Source organism: Pseudopipra pipra, chromosome 5, assembly GCF_036250125.1.
Source record: "Pseudopipra pipra isolate bDixPip1 chromosome 5, bDixPip1.hap1, whole genome shotgun sequence".
In the NCBI taxonomy this organism is placed as follows: domain Eukaryota; kingdom Metazoa; phylum Chordata; class Aves; order Passeriformes; family Pipridae; genus Pseudopipra; species Pseudopipra pipra.
This window is the reverse complement of record NC_087553.1, coordinates 57,234,445-57,256,381: the sequence shown is the minus strand read 5'-3', so window position 1 is coordinate 57,256,381 and position 21,937 is coordinate 57,234,445. Positions and strand designations below refer to the sequence as shown.

Below are 21,937 nucleotides of genomic sequence, written 5' to 3'. Positions count from 1 at the left end.
TGTGTTTCATAGGTCACAAGAAATGCCTTGAGCATGAATAAGTGCAGTTTCAATGGAGTAATTTACCTTTGATCTTTTTTTTTTTTTAAACACAAAAAACCCAGTAAAAGTAAGAAAATTACTTCTTTGTGTAACTTGCTACTGCTTACTGATGTGTTGGTGATTATTCCATCTCATAAATGGTTTGTATTTTGTTTTACAACAAAAATGTTTGTGATTAATTAGTATGTAGAAAAGGCAGCCTCAGGAATCAGAAAAAGTAAGAAGATAGCTCTAGCTGGTCAGATTGTGAACAGTGGGAAATAATAGCACTCTGGAAATAGCTTAAACAAAAGAAATTTAGAAAATACAAATAAAAAAACCTTACTAAATAGCATCCCCAAACTATGCTAATTCTGTAACAGAAGTGATTTGGTAGTACATTTCAGCTGTATGTCTCAGGTGTAGGAGCTCAGAGTATTAGACTAATCCTTCTATAGCTAGACCTCTATGCTAATACTTCTGTAGATACCTGAATGGGATTTCTGTTGCAGGGAAATAACAGTCAGGAAGGAAAACAATATTTTTCAAATAAATAAATTTATTTATTTCAGAAGAAGATTTAAATCTTTAATCTGAGATAAAAATTGCCTTTTGGTTATTTACTCCAAGACTCTGTAAATGTAAGAGAAATGAAAGCAATTAAAATATACACATGACATGTCTGATTCAAACCCAAGCTTTTCATTTAAATTCCTTTCAAATCGATAGATTTAATTGCTTAGCTGAGGTGATCTTCACTCTGGAAAGCCTCAGAAAGTCTGCAAGGAAACCTCTCCATTTTCAACATGCTTTAAACTCCCTGGTGCACAATATATTGCATAAAATAAGGACTGAAAGACATAAACAAAAAGTCTTTGCCAGGTGAGTACAGGGTCTGTCTGGGTCAACTTTGCTGTCTTATTCCAAATCAAAGCCACACAGATAAGCTTAAACCATCATGGTTAATTATTTTGCCTGTGGTGAGAAAGGTCTTTCTCACAGCTGCTGAAATGACTCCACTTTAAATAAGCAATTAAATATTTATCAGGCAAGGAATCCAGACATTTTATATCAGTTTTGTTCCCTGGCCTGTATAGTGAGTCTTAGTGGAAACAGTTTAAAATCTGGCAGGGTTGAGCAGCTCCACCAGAAGACAAAACCATAACTATCTGCTTGCACTGTAGCCATGAAGACAGCAGCAAAAACATTTGCATTAGACACAGCACAGCTGCATTCAGATTCCTTGGCAAACTCGAGCACAGCACAGAGTTCATCTCACACATCTGTCCTGGATTGTTACTGCCAGCCTACTGGGATCATGAGAATTGCTTCCTTGATAGGTGGGGGGACAGACTCTGAGTGGATGCCAGGTGCCCACCAAAGCTGCTCTGTCACTCCCCTCCTCAGCTGGACAGAGGAGAGAAAATGTAACAAAAGGCTCCTGGGTCAAGATAAAGACAGGGAGAGATCACTCAGAAGTTACCATCAAGGGCAAAACAGACTCAACACAGGGAAATTAGTTTCATTTATTGCCAGTTGGATCTGAGTAGGACAAGAAGAAATAAAATATTAAAACACCTTTCCACCCTCCCTTCTTTCCAGGCTCAGCTTCACTCCTGATTTCTCTACCTTCTCCCCACCAACAGCACAGAGGGATAGGAAATGGGGTCTGTGGTCAGTTCATCACATGTCTCTGCTGCTGCTTCCAGGGAGGACTCCACACACTTTTCCCATGCTCCTCTCATGGCAGACATTCCTCCATGAACTGCTCCAGCGTGCATCCCCCATGAGGTCACAGACCTGCTCCAAGCTGGGCTCTCCTCCCCATAAGTCCATAGGTACTACCAGGAGCCTGCTCCACTGTGGGCTTCCCACAGGGTCACAGAATCCTTTGGGTGCATCCACCTGCTCTGGCTGCAGAGCTTCCTCATGGTCCTCCATAGGCTGCAGCGGCACACCCTGCCCTCACCGTAGTTTTCACCACAGTCTGCAGGGGAATCTCAGCTCCAGTGCCTGGAGCATTTCCTCCCTATCCTTCTTCACTGACCTTGATGTCTGCAGAGCTGTTTCTGTCACATATTCTCACTTCTCTTTCCAGCTGCTGTTGTGCAGAAGTTTTTCCTCCCCTTCTTAAACTTGTTATCCCAGAGGCTCTACCACCATCACTGGTGGACTCAGCCTTGGCCAGCAGTGGGCCCGTCTTGGAGCCGGATGGCACTGGCTTCACTAGACATGGGGGAAGCTTCTGGAATCCTCTTGCAGAAGCCACCTCTGTACCCCCTTTGCTACCAAAACCTTGCCAGTCAAATCCAATGCAATGGGTTAAATAAAAGGTCGATCTTGGGCCTCAGAATATTAATTTACAAAACCAGTGTCAAAGTTTCTCTATTTCATGCAAGCTTTGGGTTCAGCAAGTGACCTTTTTGATAAAACAAAATTTTTAAAATGCAAACATTTGTTTAATACTTAATGCCCTAGACTTATCCTTGGTGAGCAAATCTTTCTTGGAGCACAAGTCAGGATTTAATTATGTCCCACCCTAGAGATGCCCATGATCTTCTAAATAGTTAACTTAATTTTTCAGTAATGATATATGAATTTTAGCCTAAGCCTTAAGTCTGGGCAAAATTCAGCCCATTAAGGGGAAAGTATTTAACTAAGGTTGTACTCATTTAGTGAAAAGGAGTTATGTTTGTGAAAGATATATAATAAATTTATGATTTTAGTTTTCACAATAAGCTGATCTTAATGAGAAAAGTTTTCCACAAGAAAAATTATGCCTAATATAATTCTCCTATGTCTTTGTAGTATATTTGTACTAAATGAGCAGCCCATCCATCAGAATGAAGCACTCAAATCCCTTAAAGACCATTGTGCTAATTCTGTGTTATCATTTGATTAAAACTCAGTGCCTCCACTTTTCCAAAATAAAGATTTTTTTTCTCTTTTGACTACTACAACATATATTTTGGGAATAATACTTAACAACCTGTCACCTTTTTGCCCAGAGATCTAGCAGTATGAAATTAACTTACATAGAATGTTAAAACATTCATATTTCTATCAGCACATAAATAAATGAAAATAGTTTCAAAATTAAGAAGTAGAGACTGGTAAAACCCCATAACTTTACACACAGTACAGATGAAATTTAAACTCTTTAACTACAAACACTAATTTTTTGTTTTGGCAGTCCCCAAACGCATTCCCAGGATGTGCAATATGTGAATATTTAAACCTGTCATGGCATACCTGTATAGACTGGATGGTGGGAACAGCTAGTACCAGCTGTCAATATAGCAGTAAACAGATTAAAATCTCTTAGGTAGAGTCAAGATTCACAGGTAGATAAGAGACAGATAAATAGTAGTATCAACGTGGAACTTTTGATATAACTATTAAGCTGGTTTTGGTAACAATTTTAATTTTCATTGAAGCATATTCCTTTCAACAAGGTTATTTTTTATAGAGATTTCTATTTACAGAATGGATGGCTGGTTGGGGTAACAGGAGCCCAAATACAGTGTTCACAGGATGAAATGGGACACAGAGGATTCACAGGTACCTGTGCCGAGTTCAAAGTGGGGCCTTAAATGTGAGTCTCCCATAGCCCATGAGAGTGCTCTGCCTACAGCAATATTGACTATTCTGACAGGAGGTTAGAGGATTTAAAATGAAAAATAAAATTTTATCATAACAAGACCATTGATTCTGATGTAAAATAAAAGCAAATTGAAAAAACTTGTAACTTTTTAAATTGGGTCTGCCTGGAATGGAGTTAACTTTCTTCACAGCAGCTCATATTGTGCCATGTTCTGGATTTGTGACTAAAACAGCGTTGATCACACACCAGTGTTATGGCTACTGCTGAGCAATGTTTGCACAGCACCAAGTCCTCGTGGTTTTCACACTCTGTCCCTTCAAGTGAATAGGCTGGGGCTGGGCAGAAGGCTGGGAGGGAACACAGCCATGACTGTCAACCTGAACTGCCCAAAGGCCTGGGTCAACATATTCTTTTACTAACAAAAGTCACTGAGTGGCTGAGCTAGTGATTAAGTTCCAAATCTCTCAGCTGATTAAAAAAGAAGACATAATTTTTTCACTGAGGCAGAAATGTGTTCAGTTTGATTCCTAGCTGTGTCCCAGGCTTCCTCTGTGGCCCTGGACAAGTCACTGACCTTCTGCTGTCCTTGGAAAAGTCACTGAATTTCCACTAATGGGAGTTTTCTATTTTTATCGAAACTAACTTAATGGCAGCTGCAGCAGCACTAAGCCATGTATTGGTTTTGTCTTGCTCACAAATAGCTTTCCCTCGTTTGCATTCAAATTATTCAAGTAAGAGGTTGTCTAAACTTACAACCATACAGCCCGTGGCTTTATTTTATAGCAGATCCCACAAAGATCAGGAAAGATAGTGGTAATTTGATTATGTGTGCTTGAGTGGACTAACATCTACTGCAAAGGTTTCCCGTGTTCTCTTGCTGCAAACTCGACAGCTAAGCAGGCTCAGCTTCAGCTTTGAAACTGGTTTTTTTTCACTTTCAAGGCTGTTTGCTCTTTAGCTGGTAACTGTACACACATAGTTGACTTTTGAATACAAGAGCTAATATGAAATTCAGACTGTCCCTAGTCTGAAGACTTACCCTTTTAGAAAGACAGGTAATGAAACAGACTTGTGTAGTTCATTAGCTACACCTAACCTGACTGAATACATCACTGTCAACTCTAGTAACCTTGGACACACAAGACAGTGTCACAGTAACTAAGATTAATGAAAATACTGAATGCTAAATATAAAATAAGACTAGAGTTTTCAAAGCCAAAACTTTTTATTGCTGAGGTGTTAAAATGCTAATGGTTTATTTTTATGCAAGTAGCTTATGTGAAGCATGGGAGATTTGATAGACACTTTGAGCAATTGCAGTAATAAGTCAGCAGCATGAGCAGGGTCTCTGGCATACAAGGCTCTGGAGGAGCTGCCATGTGACTATCTGCTGTTGCTATTGTCTTTGACCTTAATTTTTTTTTAATTCTCACTCTAAACTGAGAATTCTGCTCTTATTTTCTATGCAGTCTCCTCTCCCTTGCCTAGAAATTAGGACTTCTAAAATAACTATTTTACTGGTGTCAAATTCTGTTCTCTTTGCCTTTTTCTTATATTTTTTTAGTTGACATAGTCGCTGATAACTCAAATAATTCAGTAACAACTCTTAACTGCTAACAGTTCTTACTGCTTATTTTGATGAGTGTTTTTCACTCCATTCCAGAAGGTTTTCCAACAATCAGAAAAAAATTACAATATTGGACTATACATTTTATTTACCTAAAATATCATTATTTTTAACAAACTAGAGCTTTTATGCCTCTTAAAGATGGCTTATATAAACATCACAATGCAAAATACTATAAAGTAAATAATAAACAAAATGTGAGAGTAAGTAAACAAAAAGGAGATCAAAAAACACAGTGTGTTTGCTTTTGTCATCCTAGGAACCATTAATTCTGATGGTTTTATTTCTGGCTTTATTTTAACATATGAATTTAGGGGAAAGGAAGGAAAACAATTCATATTAGAATCAGACAGGAAAGTTAGCTAAAAAGTCAAAACCAAGTCATATTTACCTGTCATGGGGCAGGTTAACAATTAAGAAGTAACAACATAGCATTGAACACACTTCCTTGGCCACCAAGGGCAATGACCCATTATTTCATAGCTCCTGTCACAAAATTATTAAGCTTTTTTGTTTTGTTTTTAATGCCATTGCCTCTACCCTACTGCTTCAATAGCCACATGTCAAATCCATTGCAGAAAGCTTTGCTTGCTTGCTTTGCCCATCGTTCACGTGCTGCATAAATCATGGAGGGGAAACACTGATGCACTGAGCACCTGGAGAGGGATTGTCCAAACCCCAGGACATCTGCTCTCATCTGTGTAACATCTTGTGATGTTTTCTGTTTTTGTGCTTCCTAACAAGTGTTATTTTGCTGTTAAAAGGCTTATTTTCAGCCAAAGAGGAACAGCTGAGGAAGAACAGAGTTTTATGGTAGCACTAAAAATCAGAATTATTATAAAAGAAAAACTTGTAAATAAAACCGACCCTTTTTTTCAAGTGATCTTGTTTCTACAACATAAAATGATATTATCTTAATTAAGATAATTATTAACCTAAATATTACAATAATATTATAATTATTGTAAGTATTCATAAGTATTGCCTTAATTCATTTATCATTATTTAAAATTAATATATTATTTTCCTTATAAAACAGTACTTATAAAAGCGCTAAACAGAAAACCTTAAGCAGCAACACTTTAGGAACACCATCTTAACCTTTTATTATTTTTTAAAAACGAATCCTAAGAACAGAAGACGACTGGTTTTCTCACGATAAAATTTAAACCAATTTACAGTGTTACAATACCTTTGTGAACTCTGCACACTGAAAAATTAGACGATCTTCAGGAAAAAGGCTAACAGTATCCAAAATATTGCCAGCAAGTCAAAGGAGGGGATCGTGCTCCTTAACTCAGCACTGGTGAGGCCATACCTGGAGTGCTGTGTCCAGTGCTGGGCTCCTCAGGGCCACAGAGATGTGGACATACTGGAGAGAGTCCAACAAAGGGTGACAACAATGATAAAGGGACTGAAGCAACTCTCCCATGAGGAAAGTCTGAGACTTAAAGTTCAACCTGGAGAAAAGAAGGCTCACAGGGAATCTTATCATGGATATGATAAGACGGATACCCGAAGGGAAGATGTGAAGAAGGCAGAGCCAGGATCTTGTCAGTGGTGCCCAGTGACAGAACTAGAGGCAATGGCCACAAACTGAACTGCAGGAGGCTCCGTCTAAACATCAGGAAATGCCTTTTCACTGTGAGGGTGACTGAACACTGCCACGGGCTGCCCAGGAGCAAAAGCTGTCTGGATGTGATCCTGGGCAACTGGCCCTGGGTCCTGCTGAAGCCAGGGGTTTGGACAAGGTATCTCCAGAGGTCCCTGGCCACCTCAGCCATTCTGTGATGATTTTAACAGTTCAACACAATCCTCCACTTCTCATACCTAAACCCCTCAGTCAACAGCCTCAGGTCCCAGAAACAGGACCAATCTGTGCACGGTAATATGCAATATCTGGGAAATCTTTCACTGTCAGATTACACTGTTCAAAGACCAGAAGTGCAATATTTTCAGTGTATCTACTTACTATTAGGTGCCTCAAATCTACCCTTCCTTACTTTACACTGCTCACTTACCACAACCAGGGAAGTAAATTGAATAACAATCATGGACATGATTTGTAAATCTAATGGTCAGCAGAAGAATGTAAAAAAGTCTTCGTAATGGTGCTATGCAAAATGGAAGGAGGTAAAGGTTCAACAGTGCTGTCAACAAACTAAAGTTATGAAATATAACTACATGCTTAGAAGATTTTGAGAAACTTATGATCCAGATGAATTTGCCAGCTGAGTAAGATCTTAGATTCTCTTGGATGAAAGTATTACTCTTTTGTCCAAAACAACCACCAAGTATGTGAGTAAAACATATTGTGTACAGGAAGCCACATACAGGGTTGTTTGATCCCACTTAGTACAAAAGACTACAAAAGTTTCATTATCCATGAAAGACTGACTAAGACTGCCATTTATTTACATACAGTTCAACATTTTTATGGCAGTTGAAGTATTAAATAACTAATTACATTCAAGATAAATTAAGGAATTTTAAGAGATCTTATAGAATAAAGTAAGTCAGTTTAAAGATCTTGGAATAAAAAGGGAACAACAGTAACTCAATAAAACATAAGAAGTTGTGAGTTTCTAGAATACAAGTCAAAATCTGTATGTACATTTCTTCTTCCAGTCAGACACTACAAAAGTTCTTTTTTTCTACATTGATGAAATCCCCTTTCAGAGTAACATTTTCCATTTTAAAGTTAGGACTAATGTAATCAACAGTGCAACCAAGCCCCACAGTTTTCTCAGCTGGGAAAACATGTTGACAAATACTGGGTTAGACATTTTCAGAGAAAATAAGCATCTGTGGAGAAAAGCAGACAATTATGCAGCAAATTAGATTAGATTGGTTCAAAATATTTGATGAAGTTGATCTGAAAAACTGGCCTTCATGCTTCATCAGAATCTTACCAGCATCTTTTGTATATTCTCCCCATAATCATCATCTGGCAAAGTGCAGAGAAGTAACTTAAGTTTTCCTCTAAAATACATCAATTAAGGACTACTCAGTTGTACAATCATGAACATGGAGGCTATAGAAAAGACATAAAATTTAGATTGCTAGTTAAGTTTATGTACAACCTGACTGCAGTTTTACTTTCTTTCTGTTTATCTTGTAATTTTTCTTTTTCACAGATGACTTTTTCCACTGAAAGGAAACAAAAGACACTTTTAATACAGATCTTTACTGTGCCCCTCTCTGAGCTACTACTTTTCTACCTAAAATCCTGCCACTATTGTTTCTCTCACCATGTCCTTGCACTGGCTTCATCTTAAACAAGACTGGTGGACAATTTTCTACCCCTTTTTAAATGACAACACAACTTTAGCACTTCAGTTCTTTAGAAAGCCCAATGTCCTGCACGAGTTCATGGTAAAAACTGCTCATGTTTTTCCTATAGCTCCCTATAGATTATTGACAAAAATTACTAACATTCCTGCAGTTCTCCATCTACTTGAGCACAAGCATCAAGCTCCTATGGCCCTAAAACAAAATTACATAGGCAGATATTATCAACTTAGTTTTATCAAGGACTAGGAGTCTGAAAAAATGAACTGTCACAATCTCAAAACCACTCTGTGACAAACGAAGACAAAAAATCAATCAGAACAACTCCAATCTTTCATCATCTTTTCATCATCTATTAGCAACTTTGTTTTCCCATTAAAATGACAGGCATAGATTTTCGTTTGTCCTCCTTGTACTTTCCATGTATTTAGATAAGTTTTTTCATTTTTTTTCCCTTTTTTTTTTTTTTTAAGGACATGAAGATTCCTATCCTCATAGAGCTGAGTATGGAGGAGAGAAGGACATGTAACTGACCACAGATGAGGAAGATGTGTGAGCTCTCCTAACTTAGACCAAAACCAATCTGTTACTTGAGACTGTTGCCAGGGAAGCTGAAGAGAGAACACAGTTAGATCTCCCTAGGATTCACAAAGAGAAAGCCCTTCACAGAGGAAAATGGCTCCAGACAGCTTAGGCAAGACCAAAAATGGGCAAAAATGCAGCTCAATAGGGGAGATGACAAAAGTAGCTACCAATATTTAAAATATTGCATAAAGAGGAGCAACAAAAGACTGGACATGGAAACTATTCACATTACCCCAGACCTCTTTGTACACCCAGACATTAGCCCAGTAAGCTGACATCTCCCTGGTTTGCTGACAGTGCTGACTTGCTACAGTGAAGACATCAAAACAGATGATCAAAAAATGAGCTGAGCTTGGAGGAACGGTTGAAACAACGAACAGAGGCAGCAGAGCACCAGTGTGATGTGATACTTGATATTATCGGGATTCATTAAAAAAAATTAAAGAATATTTAAAATTATTTTTTTAAAACATCCTTATTCTGTCCACTCTCTCCATGTAATATAAGCAGAAAATGGGGTGACAGCAATCACTGCAGTGTTAGTTTTTAACACTATGGAAACAATTGAAAAAGATCTTGAATAACTTTAAGTACAGTTGCTGAGATCTTGTACTTTCCTTCCTGACTGGGAGAGATTTGATAGCAGTTTCTGTGCACAGACAATAAAAGCAAGACAAATAAGTAGTAGGTAAAAATCAATTAACAGCCCCTTCCCATCCCAAATATCCACTCCCAAAAGTTCAAAAAGAGTTTATCAATTTCATGCTATTCCAAAATATTTCTCAAACTTTCATTAGCTTGAATTTACTTTTCCTACCTTATAAGTTTTAGAGGAAATAAAACTTTCAAGAACTGATATAATAGGTAAGTTGTAACAACTGAATGTTATACAAAAATGGAAACAAGCTAACTAAAAGGTGCTAAGCAGGATGCAGACAGTAAATGATTTCTCTGTTTACATTTCCCTTCTATATTTGTGTTACAAATATACAGGGGGTGAGGAAGTGCTTTTCTTACATAGAAAACCACCTTTACCCACATGATCACAAATCTCAGATAGGTTTATTTAATTCCCTTGCACATATTCTCAAGACAACCTTCTCTTCCTCAGGCTGCTGAGCAATGGTCTCATGAACCTTCACCTCCAAACTTGAGTATTTTCCTTAATTGCTGTCTTTGACTTGCAGTGTGCTACCAGGAGCAAGCAGCTTTAAGTTGTTTTCTAACACTACAGAATGCACCCAGAGCAGTGCACTCGTGCAAAGATAATCAATAAAGTGTAAAAAGGTAGTCTGTCACTTTCAATTAGACACGAGAGCCAGAAAATCCAGAGCTGTCCTCTGTACTTGCTCTGTAGTTAAAAATAAGCATTTCCAAACCAGCCCACTTGCAGCAAGAACCAAGAAAGCTACTTTTGATGGACTACAAATACTAGAAGCAAAAAAGACTGTTTACAAGCAGTAAGTTTTAATAGCAACATTTTGAAAAGGAAAAACTGAATATTTATTTTCTGAGTGTTGATGGTCTGTGTGCATTGCTCCCTCTAGTGTAAAAGATAGAAAACCACAACAAACATTCCCCCAAAAATCACTGAGCTTGGTAACAAACTTTTTTAAAAAAACATGATTCTCTATCCACATTTTCTGCCTAAATATTTATAACATACTTCCTCGCATTTTGATACAAGAAAACACATTTACACATAGTTTCAACTGCTGATGTTCACAGTTCTATCAACAGGAAATGATTGTACCAGAACAGAGTAGTGAATGTGCAAACTTACACCCTGTATCTACTACTGTAATGTTCCCCAAGAGATTGGTAAGGTAGAACGTGGTATTCTTTTTTTTCTCTCCACTAGAATACTGTTTTCTATTCTATGTTAGAGTTATTAATAGTATCATAGAAGAACCTGGTCTAAAATGTAGTGAAGCACATTCTGATATGTGCATATTTGTCTCACTACTGTATCTGATTAGGCCCTAGAATTTGGAAATAAAGCAGCTCTGGAGCTCAGACTTCTTCTCCTAAGTAGATATGAAATGCCTTAAAACCAAACAAGTCACACTGAAGACAGACAAGTGTGAGAAATTATTTTAGTCTACTTTAAATTATTTTAACCCAATCTCAGGAGCCACTGGATGATACTCAGCATCACAAGAGAGTATGGGAACAGCCACAGCCACTACAACCTTCTCTCAGACAGTATCTGGGAAGAACACCTGGGACAGCTTCCATCAGATACAAAAGAAAAACAAACTCGCCTTTAATGCCAGTTTCATCAAAAGAAGATGTTTGTTAGGATGCTAGTAAAGTTTTCTAGCTGAAAATTCTCCTAAGTCCGTACAGACATCTGTAAGATGAAGGCAGCATATTTTCCTTCTCCAAGAACTGATGGGTCTGTCTCTGAAGAGATGTAAAATGAAACTTTGAAGTCTGGGCAAAATTCAAACTAAATCTTTCACTGAAAGTGTGATTAAAAAAAAAAATGTTCCAAAATAATTAATGCTCTGTTTATACAGAAGAGGAGCTCTTTTTTCCTCCTCCAATGTTACTAGTATCAGAAGCAACTGAGAATGTAGGAAGCCTTCTAACTAATCATTTTGCAACTGTATGTATACTTCTTTTGTACTGGGACTTCATATTTTACAGACTTCAACACTTATCATACAAGTACCAAACAATCATCTTTCAACTTCTATTGTAATGTAATTTCAGCTTTTCAAGGTCTAAGACAGAAAAAAAACATTTCTGTGTGCCAAAATGAGACTGTGAATCATTACCCAGTTTTACACACACTAAATTTGAGTATATTCTGCGGAACCAGCTTGAAATAAAATCTGGTGCAGGGCATTTTGTTTGAAGACCCTTAACAGGCAGTCCTAACAGATGACAAATGAATCTATTGCCTCAGTGTGGCCCAAATTAAGCTCCAATCCCTTTAAAAAGCACGGTTGTACAACAGATCGTTGAAGCCATGACACAGAAGTTCCATTTAAGGCAAACAACCAAATTTTCATTTTATTTTTCTACCTGACATTGCTGTTGTGGCTACCAGAGCAGTGCAGCTCAATGATGGTCTTTCCATGATACCTGCCATCACTGTTCTCCCTAAAGCTGTGTTTCCTGTCAAGACTGAGAAAACTATTTGCTTGATAATTTATGAAATTTATCCAACTCATCTCTAATTATCAGAGTCCATCATAGGCAACTGGTCTCAGTTAACTACAATACCTACCATGCAAAGGGCTCAGTACGGACGATACTGCCACAACAGAACCATCGGCTTCTTGACCTAGTGTGTCTGTAACAGCTCAGTCATGGAGTAAGAAAATGGGCACTACAGCAAAATCTCAGGGGCTAAATTCAGGACAAAATTTACAGTTGAGAAAGAAATTTTATTTCAAGCTTCTACGGGGGTATTACAAACAATAGAGAATAAAAACATTAAAAACTATTTAAAAAGTAATTGTCCCTTTAAAATAAAGATTCAAGCAGGTTTAACAATGAAGTATGCTATTCAATGAAGTTTTAAAAAAAAGATTTAAAAAGTATTGGTTTTGCTGTATTTGCTAATCCTTTATAAAAAAGCTGGGCATAAATACTTCGTGCATTCATATGCATTATTTGGTGTTTCATATTATATAACTTGGTACAGTATTTACGATATCACTGCAAAAGAGTTCAAACACAGTGCATTTATAAATAATGGAGCCATTATAAATCACATTGCAAACATACCTTGCCATTTTCATTGTTACAAATTCAGTATCTCAGTGAAGGTAGGAATAAAGTAGCTACAACAATCAATATCTTGACTTTATTTTTTTTTCTTTTTAATATAAAAATGCAGTTCTGGAAACCCACCCTCCATCTTCCCCCTGCCCAAACATAATGCTTTACTTCTTAAAAATAAAAATAAAGTACTAATTCTATATACATCACATGTACCATACAAAAATGTATCCAAAGTTTCTATTGCTACCAAAGTGTTCTAAATTAAAAGTTACATAAATCCCCTCATTGGAAACAAAAGATTACAAGTTACCAAAAAACCAAATTACACACAAACCATCAAGTTATTTTTTACAATTTCCAATACATTTTTCTCCCAAAGCAAGTTGTCTTCTCATGTGCCTGTATAAAAATGCATATCAATATATTTGTCAATTTTATTTTTCATTATAAAGCAAATTAATACATTTTCTACAATAAATAAACACAGGGAGGCACACATATCAACAAAATTAAATCAACAGGAGATAAATGGGATATGGTTTTGAAAGAAATAATGTGCTTGCAGGCTTTAAGCCAGGTTTGTTTAAAACAAAAACAATCTTAAGTTATTTTGGGCAACAATGGAGTGTTTTTGGTGATTTGCAAGTGATGTACATAGTATAATTTTTATTGATGTCTTTCTCACAAAGTACCCTCCAAAATAATGTAACTTCCTTTCTTAAAATACATATTTGTAATTGTAAATTTACATCAATCTTAAATATGTGGTACTTTGTGCAAAGAGCTACAATTTACACAAACATTCAGAAGTCTTTTTCAGAAGCTACAGACCAAGGAAGAAATGATACAAGCAGCACCATACTGTATATGATTTAGGCAAACATATATTTGATGCCATTTTGATATTAGGCTTTAAGATCCACTAAACACCTTAAGCTGGAAGATGGTGCTTAGGTAACTTAACCTCAGAAAGAAGGAAAAAAAAAGTAAAAAGCATGGAAACAGAAACCAACTCCCTCCCCAGCAAAATTATAAAAGGAATTAAAAGAGCTACTTCTAAAATCAGAATAAGTTAAGTGTTGAATATACATTTATGTACAATTATGAACACTATGAACAAGACATTTTAACAGGTTTAGTGGAAAATCCTCCAATCTACAACACAATAAAATAATTCATCAATATGGCAATGGTGATTTAGAAGAATTGCTCAACTATTTCAAGTTTGCAGAACTCAGCCACTGAATCAACAATTAAGGGGTTGTATCTTCAATACATTCTTTTAGACAAAGAGGTTCATTAGTAGAGTTCAAGTCTGTGTGGTATTTTTCATGCCTTGCTAGAATCTCTGCTAGTCAATATCACTGAAGTCACTGACTGGTTCTCCATGGACTCGACTCAGGTGATTCATAGCACGATCAAAAGCAATTCTTACTGCTTTTCGTATGCTTGAATTACGTCCTTCCATCATTTTTAACTTGTCTATGGTCTCATCTATCCCAAGGGGAACCATTTTGGATTTGGGAAGCCACTGCCTGTAAGAAAGGGTAAAATAAATGTTACATATAGAATAAAATCAAGAAATCTGTCCAGAAATGTCAGAGCTACTATTCCATGTTGCTCACACAGAAGATCAGCTTTACTATATTAAACAAAATGATAAAATACCTTTTAAGATAGTACTTACTTGCCTTAAGTATTTAAAGAACATGAAGTATTAAGAAAGTCTCTTCTACAAACAGAGAATACATTCCAATTCAATGGTTTGTATTTAATGATTAAGTATCAACCGAAAAAAATTAGCCTGAAATACTGATGCAGATTAAGAATAGGCAGCAGCAACTAACAATGGACATAGCTCAAGATTCACCTGATACAGTATTGTTTCTCCTCATTCTTTCATCTCTATTATTACAAGGAATTTTCAGCTGATGAATTTTTGCCTTACAATTAAGACATCTCAATTTGGTCTTTATGGGGAAGATGAACTGGCAGAAATTTCTGCTTACCATGTTTTTACCCTGCAATATGAAATCCCACTGACTCCATATTCAGGGGACTTTCCTGCTTTAAACTCAAATTTTAAGCTCAATAACTTCAAATTTTTGGCATAGAGGAATGATAATGGAAAAAGCTCTGCACCCCATTCTCCTAGTTAAGGAAAAAGCACTCTAAATATTTACTTAAAAGGTACAAATTAAATTTACTTCATGTCATAACTGCTTATCATAATCCTATTAAGTTACAGACATTAAGGAAAATAAAAATTAGGTAAATTAATGAATATTTATTAAAGTATGTTACTGTAGCCTGCAACCCCAGTCCTACAAATGGCAAAAGCCCTCCTTCTGCTTAAACTCATTAGTTTGGGAGACCACGTGGAGCCGAACCAATTGGAAATCAGTCAAGTCTGATATAAAACACTTTATTCTAAAATTTTGTTTTAAATGAGTAAAATTGGCTATTGAAATATTTTTTTTTCCTTAAAACACTCTAAACTACAGCACAGACACTGAAACAAAACGTGAAGAGTCAGTACGAGGACACAGAACAGTCTGATAACAGCATGAAAAGCAGCAGTCTAACCATTATCAGTTTTAATTCAGATCAGAGCAAGTTTTAAGAAGGTATTTTTAACAGAAAGCTTGCCAAATCCTCAAGATACAAGCAGTGAAGAAGAAGAAACAAATACAACTATTTGAAAATCCACAAGTTATAGACATTAGTATCACAGACTGAAGGTGACGTACACCCTGCAAATGAATGAAAATCACAGGCAGGAATTCAAGACTAGAAGGGACACAACAGAATTAGAGTTATGAGTGCCAAAATTATGAGCCTAAAAGAACCATTACCAAAAATGTTGGTGAGGTGAGGGTGGAGGGGACGAGAGGAAAGGGACTGGAAAAAGTACCAAGCCTTTTCCTGTCCATCTATGCAGAGTATATTAGAGATAACTTTGTGCAATATCTGCAAGATTTAGGACTACCTGCATATGGTGATAAATCAGAAGGGTTTAAGTCACAGAGGACTCCCCAGACCAAGAAACGATGACAGCAGTTGTTAAGGAAGTGGCTAGGGAAGAACATGCATACAATTGTGATACCATGAAGAGAAAAAACCAAGAAACAAGAACATTGAGTATATTTAAATGCAGATGTTCTCTATAAAAAAAAGGCAGAAGAATGCAGGATCTCATAGAATTCTGTGCAATTGAACAATAATGATCATGAAGAAGTACCAATTAGTTAAGAAAATAGCTGAAGAACAGAGAGATTATGGCAAAGGATCTAAGGGGACAGAAGTGCAAACATGAGTTACAAATTTTAGGCAAGAAGTTATTTAGGTGTACTGGCACAGAGAGATTCAGGAGAATGGCAGCATCACTAGACATTACATATAATCAGCTAAAGAGGAAACTGGTATCTGAAAGTAAGGAAATTCAAGAGAAAATCTGAGATACAAAAAGATTTACAGCTAGCTTGACCTGTATGGAAACCTGGAGAGGAGAGGGATTATGAAGAACACAGAAAAGAAATATATAGTTTGATGAAAAGTAGATGAGAAGCTTCCATGTGTAGTGAAAAAAAAACAAAACACACCAATCCTAATAAATTAAAATACACCAAAAAACCTAGTCACCTTCCCTCAACTCCCCCTCCAAGAAAAAACAACCCACCAAACCCAAAGACTACCCAGAAGGGGAAGAGAATGTTTTATTGTGTGAATTATCCCCCTTCAGACTCTACACAGCATATTGCTGATACTGAAATAAATGGAAAAATTTAGAAAGGGCTAAGAACTTCAAATGAAACTGTTAATAAAGGACTTAACTAAACAGAGGTTAAAAATTCAAAGAAAACACACTTGAGCAGACGGGGGGGGAAAGTCTTGTAATTCGGAAAGCAATGATGTAGCAAGATATAGATAAATGTTAGACTATTACCTTTAAAAAAACTCTTTAGCCAAAGAAGCAATTTTATCAGGTCAATAAACAAAATTAGCTTGTAAATAAAAAAGACTGTTTACTGACTTATATTATTTTCTTCCAAACTGACCAAAAAAAGATATCTTTCAGTGATGATATGCCTTGGTCCAAAAATAGACTCAAATATGAAACTTTAACATTAGTTTATACTTCCACAGGAATGATTTCCATGGAAAGACAATGTTTCAATTTTCTTCTAGACTAAAGGTACAGGTTCTTAAAACTTTAAGTCACTGCATCAAACAATGCATTTCAATAACATACCAACTTCTTTTGTTGTCAAAAAATAGTACTAAGAATAGTTTTTCATCTGATTTGGTCTGCATTTGTTCTCCAATTTTCAGTACATCCAGAGGTGGCACTGGTATAGTAACACCGTTGTGATGGCCAGCAACACGAGGCATCTTAGGGTCAATAATCTATAAGAGAGAAAAAAGGACAGTTCATAATATTTAAAACTACATAATTTATTTTAAGAAGATATTACAAATAAAGTTAATGAGAAAAGAATCATAAACTAAACAACCACTGTACGTAAACTGACTTTGTGTTACACAACTTTTTGACATAAGCTGAATAGGCATAGTAGAGGCATAGTGGTAGATTTAACTGAAAACACTGAAAAAAGCATTTTTTACCCATATCAGTTCTTCTTGAAGTCCCATTTGAATTTCACTTAATACAACTTTGAGAGTGACAAGCAGGTTTCAGAATGAGGAAGCTGAATCAGGATTTCTAAAAGACATAACTGGCCTCAAATTTTGGAGTCTGAATTTCATATACCTTAAAGGAACAACCTATCTTAAAGCGTAAGTATTTCTGCAAAATACAAGCTCCATACTCAAATTCTGGAGCAAAAAATTAAAAAAAAAAACCTAACAAAAAAACGAGATACCACATTCAATTTCCAATTTAATGACTTAAGTCTTCAGCAAAGCATGCAGTTGTACCAAATTCTTTGTTGAGAAAGGTCGAGGGAGGGGGGGATATGCTGCTAACATTAAACTAATCATGCTGATGGAAAAACTCCTCTGTAGGTAGATCATAGCAATATGAAGTGCTCAGGTTCCACCAAAAAAGCATTATGTTACTCCATGCCTATTCCACTCATCTCCTACTCAACAAACTCCACACAGGCACAAATCACAATCCACAGGAAACTGATCATAGGAACTACATGAATAGAAAGTTAACACTGTGGGGAGCTCATAGAACCACAACTTTCTTCTCTTGACTGAGGTTTAATTCCTCAATGAACTCATCCCACTCTCAGAAACACCAGTACTGACACAAAGGAGTAGGCAGAAAAGGAGCCCTTTCGTCTTGATCAGCTCAAATCTAATGCTAACACCATTCAAGAGACAATCAAATAATCAAATTTTTAGCATCTGACCCAAGAGTGTTTGAGTCACCCACTGAGGGCACTTTAACTCAAAGTCACCTCCAGAGGTTTTAACCTTACTCTGGTATGATTACATTACAGCACATACACATAAGAACAGTCACGACTCTCCAGTCTACTATATAAATCAAGTCAAAGTGTATGAACTGTTTCTATAACCCCAAATATCTGAAGCCGAGCACTTAATCAACAACATTTTCTCTGAAAGCTTTGATGTAAGTAGAGCTGTGTCTATTTCTCCTGTAATAACTTGAGCACAACAGCTTCAAGTTTCCGGTACATCATTCACAACCAGCTTCAATCAGTCAAATTTATTCCAACTCTACCAAGTGTTTTGTTTCTTTACTGAACTGCAGGATCAAGAGTATTTTTATACTCATTTTGCAGCAGAAAATATAATTCCAGCACTAACAAGATGTCTGTCAAATGTTTATTCAATTGATCCTTTAAATAATAATGTACAATGCAGAAAAAAAAGACTACTGAGAGAGGTGCGCTGGTTTAAACTCAGACAGAGGTAATTTTCTTCACAGGAGGTAGCATGGGGCTATCTTTTGGATTTGTGCTGAATACAGGGTTGATAATACAGAGATGGTTTTGTTATTGCTGAGCAGGGCTTACACAGAGCTAAGACCTTTTCTGCTTCTCACACCACTCCACCTGTGAGGAGGTCGGGGGTGCACAAGGACAGCCAGGACAGCTCAGACCAACTGACCCAAAGAATATTCCATACCATATGGCATCATGTTCAGTATGTAAAGAGGGGGGAAGAAGGAGGAAGGTGGGGACATTCTAGAGTGATGGTGTTTGTCTTCCCAAGTAACCCTTCCATGTGACGGAGCCTTGCTTTCCTGGGGATAGTTGAACACCTGCCTGCACATGGGAAGTGGTGAATGAATTCCTTGTTTTGCTTTGCTTTTGTGTGTGGCTTTTGCTTTACCTGTTAAAGTGCCTTTATCTCAACTCACGAGCTTTCTCACTTTCACTCTTCCGACTCTGTTCCCCCTCCCACCTAGGGAGTGAACGAGTGGGGGGCACTCACTGTTCAGTGTGAGGCTGAGCTGCCAGCTGGGGTTAAACCACGACACATAAGTATTGCACATCTCCAAGGATGGGCAGGGTAGCAGAGATTATTGACTTAAAATCTGATACTGCAGTAACTTTACAAACTCAATGCATGGTAAAGCAGGCAAAATAAGCCATGTTCATTCAACCTGAGTGCGAAATTACCAATTACCTTAAGTTCATGCACTGTGTTTTCAGACCAGAAACAGTATCAACAGCATACTTATGAAAGCTGTGTACTTACCAGAGCTGGGTAAGAGGGATATCCGCTGCATTTGGCCCATACTACTTTTAGAGGCTCAAGAACAGATGTTGCAGCATCAGTTGAAATCCACATACTGCTATGCCCAACTTCTAAGAACAAATAAATATACAATTAAAATGTTCCAGGATGAAACTTTAGACAAATCTTCTGCAGTTCTTGGTTTCCTCAAACAGCTCATGATCATTGGAATCCAAATATCAATATCACCTTTCACACACATACCAATAAAAAGCAGGTAGTGTTCATAACAGCTCTTTACATGATACTAGTACTTTAATCCCAGCCTACAGATAAAGAACAATGGTTTAGACACTTCTAGAAACAGCATATCTTAAAACATCTTAGTTCTTAGAAAGCATTTGCCAAATTCTAATAATCTTTTTTCCCTTTGAAAAAGCTCAAAAGAAAACATAAAATTACAGTACTCCGAATAACCAGTTTCTTTTAAAACTACGATGACAACCCTGTCAGAGAGGTGATGCGAGTTGCGTGGTTTGTTTTGAAAGTGCTGGATATCCATAGAGAAATCAGCACCTGATAACTTGCAAGGCTTGTCTGGTACACCTATCTGTTTTTATGACTAAATTCTAACCTGCATTTTAATTTCTATTTATTTTTAACAAGCCCTCTTGGTCTCTCTACCCTATCCTTTCCTACAGTAAAGTTCAAAAACATCAACAGGGTTCCAGGAAACAGCTCCACTAGTGGTTTATTTCTTCTCATGAAGCAACATAATAGACAACTGAGTTTATGTTACTGCACACTTCTACCAGAATCCTCCATTTTCTTCTCTGTTGCTCACCACCGGATTGAAGCCTTTCAGCTTTAAGCCTTTCAGTTGACCAAAACCACAACTGGATACAGTCAAGAGACTGGGCAGAAGCCAGTGAGTTGTACCCCCAAGATGGAATTGGGGGTGAGTGGTCATCAAAGCTCATATGCTGTAAGATGAGGTGGCACTTCTTGTATGAGGAAATGTGGTACCAAAATACAGTTCAGAGGTTGCAGTTGCACTTCCTCTTAGCAGTAAGGCAATACTTGACAGAAGTAGCTCTTTACTTGCCAAAACATAATTTACTCCTCAATTCTTCTCAATCTGCTCTTATTTAAAATGGGTATTGCTTATTTATAATGAAAGATGGCATGCAGATACATGTTCTATTTCAACATTACAAAAAAGAACTGGCGGAAAAGAGTGGTTTAAGACTTGGTAAGAGCAAGAAAAAATGTGTTTAAAGCCATCACATAAAAAATTTTGTTCAACCATTCTCTGCAATAACTTGCTATTTCTCTGCTCTTCTGTTAGTAACAGTTTGTAAAGTAGTCACATGCCAGTCAGAAAAGGCCATGAGGATATAGATTAATGCATCCTTCACTCACAGACTATTTTGAAAAATATATATGTAGAACTGTATCTGGTACATAAAACCAGTACAAGGTCTCTTCTTCAGGGCAGCTAACAAGAGAGAAACCTACACTACTCTCAGCTGCAAAGAAAATGGTATTTTAATGTTGAGTAGGTCATACACAATCTGACAGGATGAATGCAGCCAGACTCAGAGACTTCTCAGGTGTATACACATTTTCTGAAGTGATATCACTGCCACTTTCAGAATGCCTAATGTACTTAAGTAGTGAAAATAAGACTGCTAGAATCTGTCAAATAAATGGACAAAATCATAGTTATACAATACTATTAAGAATACAATTATTTATAGTTACCAGCTGCAATTCTTGCTGCTTTGGCATAGTTTCCATTTTCAATGCATGATATCAATTCACTTCGGTCTTCCAGTGTGTGTCTCCGTATCAAGGCAGGTTTACCTTTACCACACTTCGGTAGGCTGAAACTACAAAAGTATTAATATTAAGCCCATTACTTGATAATTAACATTGTTCACTATGAATTGAAACTTTGAAAAAGAATTTAAATTTCATCAGTACAGAATAAAATTAGAGCAGCAAGTTCTAAAAAAATGTTATGTAACAAATACAAACAACACTGTAAAAGCCAAACCCCTGATTATTTTCATGCATAGAATTGCCTGGCTATCATCAAAAGACAAACAGTATGCAACTGCACCTCAACTGCTGTACAGGTTGAGAGACATGCACAAATGACAGAAGCTGCTCTATCTTCCAGTGTTACACTGCATACTGGACAAATGAAAACATGTTCCCCCTGCTCCAACAGTTCTACTACATAGGAAACATAACTATTCTCTCTTTAATTTTTCACTACAAATTCAAGTCTTTTCAATTGTGAAATGTCTATACACACAAAATGGTAAATTTGTTCTCTGCATGCTTGAATTTTAAGAAATCATGGAATCTGAACAATAACCTGAATT

At 36.8% G+C, this 21,937-nt stretch overlaps 1 protein-coding gene across 6 annotated transcripts in view; it reads right to left on the bottom strand.

The window, feature by feature from the left end:
- Positions 1-12,505: 12,505 nt before the first annotated feature.
- BRD1 (bromodomain containing 1) overlaps positions 12,506-21,937 on the bottom strand; it is a 65,647-nt gene continuing 56,215 nt past the window's right edge. For all 6 annotated transcript variants that reach the window (XM_064656221.1, XM_064656220.1, XM_064656219.1 and 3 more), the window contains 4 exons: positions 21,309-21,436; positions 19,566-19,675; positions 17,119-17,273; positions 12,506-14,401 (listed from right to left, as the gene is read on the bottom strand). In XM_064656221.1, the coding sequence (XP_064512291.1) occupies positions 14,218-14,401; positions 17,119-17,273; positions 19,566-19,675; positions 21,309-21,436 (577 nt within the window). In that variant the 3' untranslated portion in view covers positions 12,506-14,217. The remainder of the gene's footprint in view (positions 14,402-17,118; positions 17,274-19,565; positions 19,676-21,308; positions 21,437-21,937) is intronic.